Raw genomic sequence first — 12,735 nt, 5'->3', positions numbered from 1 at the left:
AAAAAAAAAAATTCCTTGTGGAAAATTGCACAAAGGATATGCACAATCCGTGTAAAACTCTGGGTCAGTTTTTTATAAACCCTGGTCTGTGCAAAGGTACTAAAAGGTATGCCTCAAAAAAAAGTTTTGTGGTTAAGTTTTGGATATGCTACAAACTATGTCCTTCCCCTCTGGGGAACACATAAATGGCTCTGAGTTGTCCTGCAGTAAAGAAACCTGTTTCCACATGACCCAGCACTTTCCAAATGTGTTAACAGTGTAAGCTATTAATATCAAGTCCAACAGTGGTTTCATAGGATTCCAGTTTAGGACACGCTCCTCCATATTCACTGTTTTATCCTTGAACTAGGCCAAATCAGCCTTGGTTTGGGTCCCATATACTTTGGGTTTCTAATAAAATTATACTGAATTCTTAATTTCTTCGAGGAGCTATTAAAAACGTTACCTCCTCAGAGCACCCTTGGCTACACCATCTAAAACAGCTTTTCTACCCCATTCCTAGTCAATCTTTACCTAATCTCTTATATTCTGCTTTATTATTATTCATAGTGTATATTCCTACCTGAGAGCATATGAAGAATTCATTTATTATCTGTCTCCTCCAAAAAGATTAAGTTCCATGAAGGCAAGGATTTTTCATTCACTGTTGCATTTCCTATGCTGCGTAGTAGGTGCTCAAATACTTGCTGAATGAATGACTGACTGATGAAATCAATCAATCTTGGTTTTATGCCAACACCTACACAAGAAGTCTTATAAAGAACTGCCCTACGAAATGCTCTATCATACAGTTTACTTTATCTCACAGTGGCTTTTTATGACTATGCAAAAATTTTTTTCCAGGTCTCAGTATCAAGAAAAGCGATATTTCTCCTAGACAATGAGAACTGTTTATGTCATGCCATCTCTTTTCAATGCCTAAAAGGCTATGGAACAATTATTTAGCCCAATTCTACCTAGCAAACAAAAATCTCACGAAGTTTATGGTTACCAACATTCCCTCTGTTTTATTCCTCTTCCCTTGACTACTCCATTCAATCCCCTTTCTTCACACATTTAATAAGTAAACTTCCTCAAGAAGGACATACCTTTCCCCAAAGTATAATGTATTTAGCTTATGGGAAGACTAAATGGAATGTAAAGAATATTAAAACTTTCTTTAAAAAGTTTATCCCCATTATAAGTGGTGGATAAACTTAAGTGACTAGGACAGAAGATCAGATGGCTACTTTGATGTTTCAGACTATTAGGTTTATTTGTTTTTAGAGGAAGTACTGGGCATTGAACCCAGGACCTCCTGCATTGCTAAGCACACGCTCCACCATTTGAGCCATGCCCTCCCCTAAGCAAGACATTTCGAAGTCTTAAAAAGAGAACCCAATTATACAATTGTCAAAACCAAAAAAAAGTGTACAACACCAAAAGTGAACCCTAATGTAAACATGGACTCTGAGCGATGATGATGTGCCAATCTAGGTTCACTGATTTTAACAAATGTACCATTTGGGGGGGAGGCGGGGGGTGGATAGTGGAAGAGGCTGTGTATATGTTGGGAAAGGAGTAAATGGGAAATCGTTCTGTACCATCTGCTCAATTTTACTGTGAACCTAAAACTGTTCTAAAAAAATATATTAAAAAAAAAACAGGGAGCATATTCTCACCTTAAACAAACATATGTCCTTTTATTAACACTAAGATATAACCTACTTTGAGAAAGACATATCAAAAGCAAAACTTATGCTTTTGCATATACAAAGTTTTTATAGGCACTCACTTTTGGAAATGTTAGGGAAAGCAGGCTGAAAATCATACCTTGGTGCTTTAACACTAGAGATGCCAAAGGATCTCCCACCAGTAAGATTTCAAAGCTCCTAAATTCATAGTGACATTATCCAGACATTGTAGCATAGAGAAAATCACTTTTAAACAATGCATGCTTTTAAAATAATCACTTAAATGAAGTAAATTTTTTAAAGTTATGTTTATTACTTAATAAAGAACTGTGGCTATGGTTTTTATAACTAATTTTTTAAAAACTGGAATCCACTGTTCAGAACTTGATACCCATTTGCCAGTAACTGAAGCAGACCACCAGTTTCACAATGATTTTTAGCTATGGGAGACTTAATATATCACTGCTTCACAGAGTAGTCTCAGCCTGGCTGCTCACTGTCATCATGGGGGAGCTTTAAAAATGCTGATGCCTTTATGCTACGTGAAATAAGTCAGAGAAAGACAAATCACTCATGATCTCACTTATATATGGAATCTAAAAAAAACTGAAACTCACAGAAACATAAGAGTAGTTTGGTAGGTGTGGGTGGGGGGTGTGGCGAGGATGAGCAAAGGTGATCAGTGGGGACAAACCTCTCCAGTTATGAGTGAGTTCTGGTGACGTAATACAGTATGGCAACAACAGTTAACAATACTGTACTGCATACTCGAAAGCTGCTGAGAATGGATCTTAAAACTTCTCAACATACAAATTGTAACTATGTGGAAGTGACAGATGTGTTAACTAACCCTACTGTGCTAATCATTTCATAACATATATACTTATTAAATCAACATGCTGTACACCTTCAAGAATGGGGTCTGGGCCTCATAAGTTTTAAATGCTCGCCAAGTGATTCCACCACGTAGCCAGACTGAAAACTACATAGGTATTACCTGCTTTGTTTGCCATTTACTAAGCTGCAAACAGTTTTCACTGTTTTCAGGCAGCTTTCACCTGATTACTCCATCTCAGTGCATTGTTATCAATGTATTTAGTGAATCTCCTAAGTAGCTACCAAAATACAATCAGATTACAGAGGCGTAAATTGGAGACGTGAGGCTTTCAGCCACTTTATATTCAACAGAGGTCATGGGGTTCCTGATGTGGGTTTGGGGTCTTATCTTCTACCATGAGTCCCCACTGCTTAAATTAATATTAAAAATTTTCCAAGTAATTCAATCCCCAAAAGGTTAACAACCATCACAAATCATAAGAAAAACAAATGTAGTGAGAGGAAAAAGTGCAAAGAATATGAATAGACAGTTTACTGGAAGAATACAAATGGTCAAATATGATTTTTCAACTTCACTAGTGATCAGAGAAATGTAAGTCAACACTAAGATACAATTCTTCCATCATCAGCAATATTTTAACAAACACTCAATACAAAGAATAAAATGAGATGAATACTCAAGCTCCTGGGTGGTATAAACTTAATAAAGCCTTCAAAAGTAGTTTGGCAGTAAGTGTCAAGAACCTTGTTCACACTCTTTCCCATAAAAGTAAAAACTAACAACAGCCCAAAGGACCAACATTAGGGAAGTTATTTTATAGTTAGCTAAATTATTCAAAAGCCATATATGATTTTAAGGGAGAATACTGTGTTTTGGTTAAATGCTCAAAATGCAATGTTAGAGGGAAAGAAAGAAGTCTACATAGTATAATAAATTTCACTATGTATTATGGAAGGCAACATACTTAAATGGTAACAAAAGCAGAATTGTGGGTGATTCTAATCTTCTACTCCACATTTTTCTATTTCCAAAATTTTCTACAGAGGATTTACTACTTAAATTTCTTTTTTCATTTCCAAGTAAGAGGTAACTGATTAAGCATAAGCCTCTACCTTAGAAAAACAACGAGGTAAAATGAAGCTTATCCTGATGAACTTCACTGCATAAATGTGCATGATGAGTGCTGAGTGCTGAGATCCTGGTTTCAGCTGGGGCTGAGCGGCTCTGGCCTGACCACATGGACTGAGAATGCAGACGACCTTACACAGCTAACCCTCAAAAGCTTCCCCAACATTCTCCAAAACAGACCAATTACATTTTCTAAATGCAAACCAGCAAGACAACTGACTCTTACCTACCAAGATGGACACTATTTTGGAACCTAAGTCTGAGTGGGCATTTACATGGTGGACTAATAAACCACACAAAAGCAGGCCATCACAGCCAAGACAAGATGAAGCTATCCAAAGTTTATTCTATGCTAACTATTTATGAAAAACAACAGTTACTGGAAAAACTTCTCCCCACTGCCCATGTACACTGATGCATGTAAGTAGGTCTGTTCAGAGAATTAATTTTTTGAATTGAATGAAGTCTGATGTCCATTACTCATATTCTCTAAAAATCAAAACTTATCTGCAGATCTAGTCTCAACTTAAATTTTCCAGAGACACAGAGCCCCCAACCCCAAGGAAATAATGCTCTATTAATAAAGCCACAAAGAGTGATTAATGTACAAAAAGATTATCTATGAAGATAAATGAGACATTTGATAAAAGCCTTGAATACTCAAGACAACCACATAGTACTTTCACATTGATATCTACTGCAAAATACTCTATTTTTGCTCATCTCTAAGTCACCCAAATGAAAGAACTGCCAGAATTATATGATATACCTCTAGATACTTAAAACAGCAATATATTTTCAAAAACTTCAAGGAGAGAATAATCTAGTGTGGATACTAAGCTGCCTGTCAGTTAAGTGTTAACTAAAAAAACCAATAACAACCCTTCAAAAAACAAAACAAAAAAAACTTCATAAACATCTATTGTCCAGATATCCAACTCAATTACTGAGAAGCATTATGCACTGTTAAGTCTGCAGCATTAATTATTCTCACTCTTTAAAAGAAAATGCATTAACTGTTAAATTATTTGCCATAAGAGAACATTTAGCATAATTTCTTCAATGTTTAAGCTGTTGCCAAACAAAAGCTTATAAATAAAGCATTTCTGAATTACTAAATTAGTTGTTGTACCTTGAGTAAAGTGTAACAAGAATCGCTGTAAAAAGCTGGTTTCCACTTGGCAAAAAGTTGTATTCAAATTTCAAATTCCAAGAGGTTCTCTGTTAGGCACATCCAGTTTAAGTTCACTTAAATGTCCAACGTTGTTACACTCATGTTCCAAGTCAACTCATAATTTATCCTGTCTTTACAACTTACACAACTTCTCAACAACTGCCTGGCTGTAAGATGGAGTATATCCCCCTGCCCCCAAGTCATAACTGTGACCAAACTGAGGTATCCATAATTATGACACTACAAACGCACAATGTCAAAACTTTTCATGGTAACAATATGGACAGTTGAAATGAATCTCCTAATATTTAAACATAGGCTGTTCCATCTTTGCCACATTGCGTGATTCCAGGAGAGACCATTCATACCTGCTTACGTGAACAGCACCTCCTGAAACTGTGCCATGCACAGCCCAGGCAGTCAGTGTGGTGGCCCTGCACCTTGCCTACCATTTGATTCTCCACAATTACCTTAGAAAACTCTACATGTTTTCTAAAGCCATAATCTTACTAAATGAAGAAACTAAAGATTAAGATAATTTACTTCGGTGTTTTGGTTACTATACAATTTAGAATAGATAAGAAACAAACCATGGGTGTTTCAGAAGTTTTAGACATTCGTCAAGGTAGCCAATTAGCAAACAGGTTTTGGAAAATACAAACAAGGCACACCTAACCTACGTGAGCCAAGCAGGGAGAACGCCTATGAAGACATTTCTCACGCCATCTCTGCAATGGGGTCTATCTCCAAAGAGAATTTTGTTCACCCACCTTCTCCCTTTCATAAGAAGGCAAAGTTTTGAGCAATTACACAAAAATCTGATTAGCGAGTAGAATTAAGCACTGTACCAAGAAATCTATCATGATCTTGATTAATAGATTAGAACAGGACGTAAGAATGCATAAATAATTTTACAAGTATTAATAAAGCTTTCTTAAAAATACTAAATGTAAAACTGAGATATACCTAGAATCTGCCTTAGAACAACCCTAAAATCTGCTTCTTTCATGCAGTCAACTGACGAGCATCAATTAAATCACCTGTCTGGTAATTTTAACACAAGAAACTACCAAAGGAATTCAACAGATATTAAAACAGTAAGCATTTTTAACTGTTAAAAACTCATATTTAATAAGCTATGTGGATGAGACTTATAAGTTGAACAGCTATGAAATCATTCTTGTTACTGAGTTTCTGTAAGTTTGGTTAGCTATAGGTTTAATTAGCCAAAATGACTTTTTGCAAAATATTCTTTGTATATCAGCAATATGCTGTCTTTGTGTGTAGAAACAGAAACCTTTCAGAAAACTGGAGGAAAAAATAGGAAAGAAACATAAAATTTTGAAAACCCAAACTTTCCCCTCTTTAATGTAGCAACAAACAATGCTGTCAGGATCTGTTAAATGCCGTGTAGTTTACAGACTGTTCTTAACCGTAAGAGTCTCCTCAGTGAGAATTCACCCAGTTAAGATTCATTCCTAACTGTCAGAGTCTCAATAAGAATTCACCCATTCAGACCTCACCTTTTTTCCACTATGAAATTTCAAGACTGCCTTCACAGGACTCAGTACCAGATGTGATAATAAGAAGAAAGCAGATATGTCAGACATATAATAATCACAGACCCTGATGCCAATAAAAGCAGGAACAAGCACATTTCTATCGAACTTTTTAAACTTGGGAGAAGTTAAGGGGGAAATTTTCCAAAAGACATTCCTTTCAATGCGAGTGACAACTAAGAATAGAAAATGTGCCACAAGGTTAACTAGCTAATCATGCACTGAACTGGGGGAAACACGGAAAACTACTGTTTTTAGGAGGAAGAGTTATTAGAAACCTTTAACGAGAAATAGAACATGTTATTTCAGACACCATTAGCTCGAGTGCAGTGGCTACATAATAAAGCAAGGTGCCTATTCCTGAGGAAAATGTATTTAGTAATAATGCTGAATAGTGAGCATTAAATCTAAGCAGTACTAAAAAGGCAATGATGGGAGTTTAGGTAATGTGTTACAGAGAAAGAGACTTGTGAGAAATTCCATTACTTAAAAATAATCCTGTCTCTGTCATTAACCATTTTATTTATTTGTTTGTTTGTTTGCTGTATGCTAAAGTGCACTGGAAACCTCAGAACAGGTTTGTTTTTTTTTTTAAACTGGTCGTGTCTTGTTAATACACTGCAGTCTTCAAATTTACACAGAGCTGCAGGTCTCCTGGATTTTTTTCAAGTGTCACTCATCTAACTGGGCCTGACAGCTGAGAAATGCCATCAGGTGCTCTACAGTCAGTTTAAAAAACATCCTCTACCTGGTATCTCTGCAGTGATTGTCTTGCTGCTCCCTGAAACCTCTTCATCATCATCTGACGAGCTCGTGCTTGAGTCACAAGTCAGGTCACTATCACTGGTACTACTGTCCTGCAACAGGTTATATTTCTTCCTCGCAGCAGCCTCCCGTTTCTGCCTCAGTAGCCTGATTCTTTCCTTGTGCTTTTGGCTCCGATGACCTTTGACCTTAGCGACTCGGCCATTCTGTTTATCACTGGATTGCCGGTTTTTCTTGGCAGCCATGGTGGATGTTTCACTTTCTGATCGGGACCTGCGAGACTTGCGCCCAACTGTGGCACCAGACACTCCAGAAGGGTCTCCTTCTACCGCCGTTTCCGCCTGAGAGGGTTCATTCTCCTCTGCAGAAGACAGTGTATCTGAATCGGCCAGGTGACCACTAGAGGAAGGGGAAAGCATGCAGTGATTAGAGGAGTCACTCTCATAAACTCGGCCGGCTGTCGGCTTGTCGCTCTCCGTGGATGCCAACTGAGACTCCGAGGAGTCCCGTCTCAGCTCCATCAACAAGCAGGGCATTGAAGACAGAACTGCAGAATCCACCACACCGTCCTTCTGAGCTTGAGATTCCAGTTCTACAGACCCGTCTTCCTCCTTAGCTGTCTCTGGTTCAGATGTTTTTGGTGGGACTTCAGACTCAATGAGTTCTTCAACTTTTCCCACTGCCTCCTCCATCTTCATTTCAGACTTTCGAGTTAAATCATGGAGCAGAGTCTAGGAAACTATGTGAAAGATGCAACAGGAAAGCAACCTGTACAAAAACACACAAAATCAACAAACAGAAATGGCAGATTATTTAATCAATACAACATGCCTACCTTTCTAAGTGCGTAGCAAAAGTTACTATCATACAGGCCTTTAAAATACATGTATCTATTATCTGCTTGAACAGAAGTCAAAAATTCAAAGAACTTAGTATGATTAAAATCCTGGCATACATAGCTACTAAAAATGGCACAGTATTAACCAGTTACTGAACTTGCAAGGTCAGCAAACAACCAAACAAGGATTTTCAACTTCTAAACTTTATTTAGTGTTCAAGAAAGGGATCCTCAAAACTCTGATATAATTAATATGTATGTTTTAACATTAATATAAATGAAAAAGAATGCCTCAAAGAAATTTGCCTAGAACAATTTAACTGGAAGGATTACTTTTACATTGAAATTCTCAAAGAAAGGAGGTGGGAGGGCGGGAGGAGTTACAGTGAAGTGACATCAAACGTACACTTAAGTTAAAGGAAAAAAAAATCAATTACGTGCATTTGGAAAGTAAGCAACAAAAAGTTAATTGTACGCATCAACCTGTTTGCCATTCCTCTCAATAGAGGTTGCTCTAGAGGGACATTAAGACGAAAACCTTAATCTGCTGTTTTCTCAAGTCCTTCCTAGTTCCCATGAACTTCTCATCATGCTGAATATAAGTCTAGTGTTTCAACATGTTTTACTTTATAAACAATAGCCAGTAAATGCAGATCAACTACTTTGTGAACCCAGAAAACCTCGTACACTCTATCCTATGAATGACTTAGCTTGAAAGAAAACATCCTGCACACATTCTCCACTTCTTAGGCTGACTTTAGAACCTGACATCCTTCCCCCCCTTTGTGTGCTACAGCTCCACTTAATCCTAGAGAAACAGGACATAATCTTTAACCACAAGAGTTGTGACTTATACACTGCAAATTTCATTAACTGGTGGTTTTTAAGAGGATGCTAAGAATGTGCAAGGCAAGTAAATATCTCATCCCAAACAACTGATGTTAAAGAAGGCAATTATCATACTGTCCCACAGGTCACAGGCAGACAGAAACATTAAGCTAGACAGTATGCTCGTCAGGTACAACAAGACATGCCTGTCACTTCATTCCATCGAGTTACTTGATAGTTCAATACGTGGTAGACAGCAACTAGAAGATATCTGAAAAAAGCCTTTTATTGATCTAATATGATCAGGCTACTTCTTGCTTACTACAGACATAAATGGTCTATATACCTGTTTTTTGTTTTTCAGGTCTCAGCTGATTAAACAGGCATTCTGATGAAGTTTCCTTAACACATTCATGAAAATCAGAACATTCATGACCACCAGGTACATTTATAAATTTAAAACAATCCCATTTGTACCCTATTTCATAAGCATATTTGCATCATTACTGATTTTTGACCTAAATGAAAATAAGCATAAATGTCATTCCTAAACCATTCCAAAAGGAATGTAAAACCACTGAAAGCCAACAGAGGGAGTAAAAGTTAAACCAACAAACTGCCAGTATCATAAATGAAGCATGCTGGCAATACAAACAGGAAATAAAGTATCTGTAGATATGCAATACCTCCAGGTATGAGGAATAAAATGAGATTTGCTAACGGAATAAAAATGAGATTCTTTTGTAAAGAACAAAGTTATATATCCTGGAATAAAAATTTTTCTTAAAGCTGAAATATCTAAGAAATATACTCAAATGAAATTAATGTCAGCCATGCATGAAACACAAGCATCAGAAGTCTCTAATTGTTAAAAGCAGAAGTCACCGGACCTTTTTAAAGTACATAAAATCAGGTTGAAAAGTAAATTTGTTAAAATGATCCTTAAAACTCTTGTTTCTTCAAGTAAATAAACTGTGTGGGCAGCACAAAAGAATCGAGACTTTTTCCTTGTAAGAAAACATAACAATTATCTCTGTCTTTCAATACGACACATCAATCAAACGATTATCTTTCATAAAGTATTAAGATTTACAATGACTTCTGCTGCCTAAAAAAGCAACCAGTATTGAGGTCAAAACCACTTAAATATGCCCAAGTCAAATACAAACACTGGCATCAACCATAAACAGGACACCGGTTAGCACATCATGGTGTGTCCATACAACGTGGGCATAAGGAATGAAAACGTTCTTATAGTACAACAAGGAGCAATTTCCAATGTTACAGGAACAAAAAGGGTACACTGTACCATCTGTGTAAATAAAGAACAGGACCATATCCCAGTTTGTAGATGCACAGAAATCTCTGGGAGTATACTTAAGAAAATGGTAACACCAGCTGCCTTGGCAAGCAGAGTGAATAAGGAAACAGGAGTCAAATACTTTTTACTGTACGTAATTTTGTAGCTCTTGAATCTTGTATTCCATACAAGTATTACGTATTTTAAAAAAATACACTCCAATATAAAAGTCCACTGACAAGTCTTCTGAAGAAAAAGGGGGTTGTGCTTTAGAAAAAAAGGGAGTGGTGCTCATGACACCAACTACTATTTAGGTCAAATTTAATCAGTGAATTCTATTAGAATTTTCCCCCACAGTGGAATTTTGTTATAATTCATAAAACATAAGAAAAAAGTCACAGAAAGTGAAAATACAAGCTCTGACAGAACTATCTGCAATGGAATAAAAATGAAGTGCCAAAAACACAAGGGGAAAGATGTCATATGTACAGATTAATCTTCCCAAACAATCAGATTTACTGCATGTATTGTTTTTGGTCAGGGAAAAAGGTGGGATCTTCCAGGTAGAGGTAGTCAAAAGTAGTTGGCAATAGAAAATGATAAAATTATCAAATGGGAGTTGTATCTTTGAGATAAAAGGGTCTCGACCCTCTGGTTTAATGTTCACAGTGAATTTACATTCAAGTACAAAACATACAACAGGAAGCATTTATCCCATCAGAAGAGCATTTCCCCCAATTCTCCCTGTTCTTCCCACCAATCTAAAAGCAATCCCCTTCTGTGTATACATATGTACATTACAGCTCATCCCCTCTCATCGCCCTAGAACCTTACATTACTGGTTATTCCTTGGCACTCATCAACCTCTCACACTCAACCAGACCATCCATTCATTAATTCATTCATGCATTCATTTAAAAAAAAAAATCCTTCTTCTACCTACCACTTTTATCTCACATCTTCTCGTCCAGGTACCACTCTCTTCTTTCATAGCCAACCTTATTAAGAGAGTAGTCTAAACTCCCTTCCTCTATTCCTTACCTCTCACACTCCCTCTCCAACCAAATTCCATCTGACATCTGCTTCTATCAAACCACTATAACTGTTCTTACCAGGGTCATAAAGACCCCCACATCTCTGAATCCAACAGACAAGAGTTTGGCCCTTATCTTAATGTCCAAAGCAGCATTCTATGCATAACCATCCCCTCTCCTCCTTAAACTGTCTTTCTTTGGCTTCCAGGTTTCCCTGTTCTGCCTATTCTTTTTCAGCCTACTTAGTAAGCTTAACTTCCTCTATCAAACCTCAGGAGTTAGTCCTAGGGCATTTGTCCTTTTCCCACCCACAAAAGTGACCTACTCTACACCCAGTTCCTACTACCATGCCTATACTCATAATTTTGTTCTCCATCTTAGACCTTCTCTGAGCTCTATAGTAGTCCACCCCAATATCCACTTGACATCACTTAGATTTCACAAAGGCACCACAATCTCTTCATTTCCAAAACCAAATTAGTCATCTCTGAACTATCCAACTCTGCTTCTTCTCTAGCTTTCCCTAGCTCAATAAACAATACTACCATTATTTCAGCTGCTCATGTCAAAAACCTGAGAGTTACCCTTAACAATACCTTCTCCTTTATTCACTGCATCCCATCATCCACTAGCTCCTATCAAGCCTATGTCCTTAGACTATCCTGTCAACCTGTCCACTATCTCCTGTCAACCACTCTAAACACAACCTCCATCACTTATTTTTCAGTGGAATAACTGACAATCAACCCCTGTCTCTCTGTACTTAGTCTTGTTCCTACCCTCCAACCTGTTCTCCATAAACAGGAGGCACAATAATATTTTTACAAGGCAAATATAACAAGTTTATATGAGAATTATTTTTTTAGATTTCACATAGCATTTTCAAAATGTCCTATAAGGATAGGGGTAGGGGTGGGGATGACCAAGAGAAGAGTAGTTAAAGGCAGCTTGAGCTTCTTCTGATGTTTTTCTCTCCCCTTTAAAGAGGATTATATGCAATAATTTTCAGAGCCAGGCTGTTGATTCTGGACAATGAAAATGCAGCCCTGTTTTATTAGCCCTGTACTAACTAAGAAACTAAGACAACAGAAGACAAGGACATGTAGATGAGCTAAACCATGGAAAGGAAGCAGTATGCTGCCCCCCTCTGAGGAGACAAGTAAGTGTATAAGGCTGAATGAAGCTACTGTGAAAATCTGGAGGGAGTCTGTGTCATACCAGACCTCCCTCTTGATCAGCAAAGCCTAATACAAGGTGAAAAAGAAGGCAGGTTTGGGGTTTTGTGAAATATGGAGACGGGCTTAACACATGCTATAGAAAATCTGACAGAGAATAAAGCTACTAAGTACAATCATTTACACAGTGTGAAAAAGAATTCACAATACTCAATTTTCAAACTATGTAGAAACCATCAACACAAATTTAAGGTGGTTACTCTTTCCTCCTAAAAATCTCAGTTCATATCTCCAGTTTCATCTTAGGCCACTCACACCCTAATTCTCTACATTCTACAAAGAACGTGACATAAATAAAATATTGTTTCCTTGAGGTAACCTGGAGCACCTTACAGACTAATAAGATCCCTGTTATATACATAT

The 12,735-nt window shown here is 37.2% G+C and overlaps 1 protein-coding gene across 4 annotated transcripts in view; it reads right to left on the bottom strand.

Annotated features, from left to right (window-relative positions):
• The window catches only part of C30H18orf25 (chromosome 30 C18orf25 homolog), a 67,270-nt gene that overhangs the window by 35,632 nt on the left and 18,903 nt on the right, over nucleotides 1-12,735 (bottom strand). For all 4 annotated transcript variants that reach the window (XM_032470704.1, XM_032470706.1, XM_032470703.1 and 1 more), the window contains exon 2: nucleotides 7,121-7,905. In XM_032470704.1, the coding sequence (XP_032326595.1) occupies nucleotides 7,121-7,835 (715 nt within the window). In that variant the 5' untranslated portion in view covers nucleotides 7,836-7,905. The remainder of the gene's footprint in view (nucleotides 1-7,120; nucleotides 7,906-12,735) is intronic.

This window comes from Camelus ferus, chromosome 30 (assembly GCF_009834535.1).
Source record: "Camelus ferus isolate YT-003-E chromosome 30, BCGSAC_Cfer_1.0, whole genome shotgun sequence".
Lineage (NCBI taxonomy): Eukaryota > Metazoa > Chordata > Mammalia > Artiodactyla > Camelidae > Camelus > Camelus ferus.
This window is presented reverse-complemented; position numbering and strand designations above follow the sequence as displayed.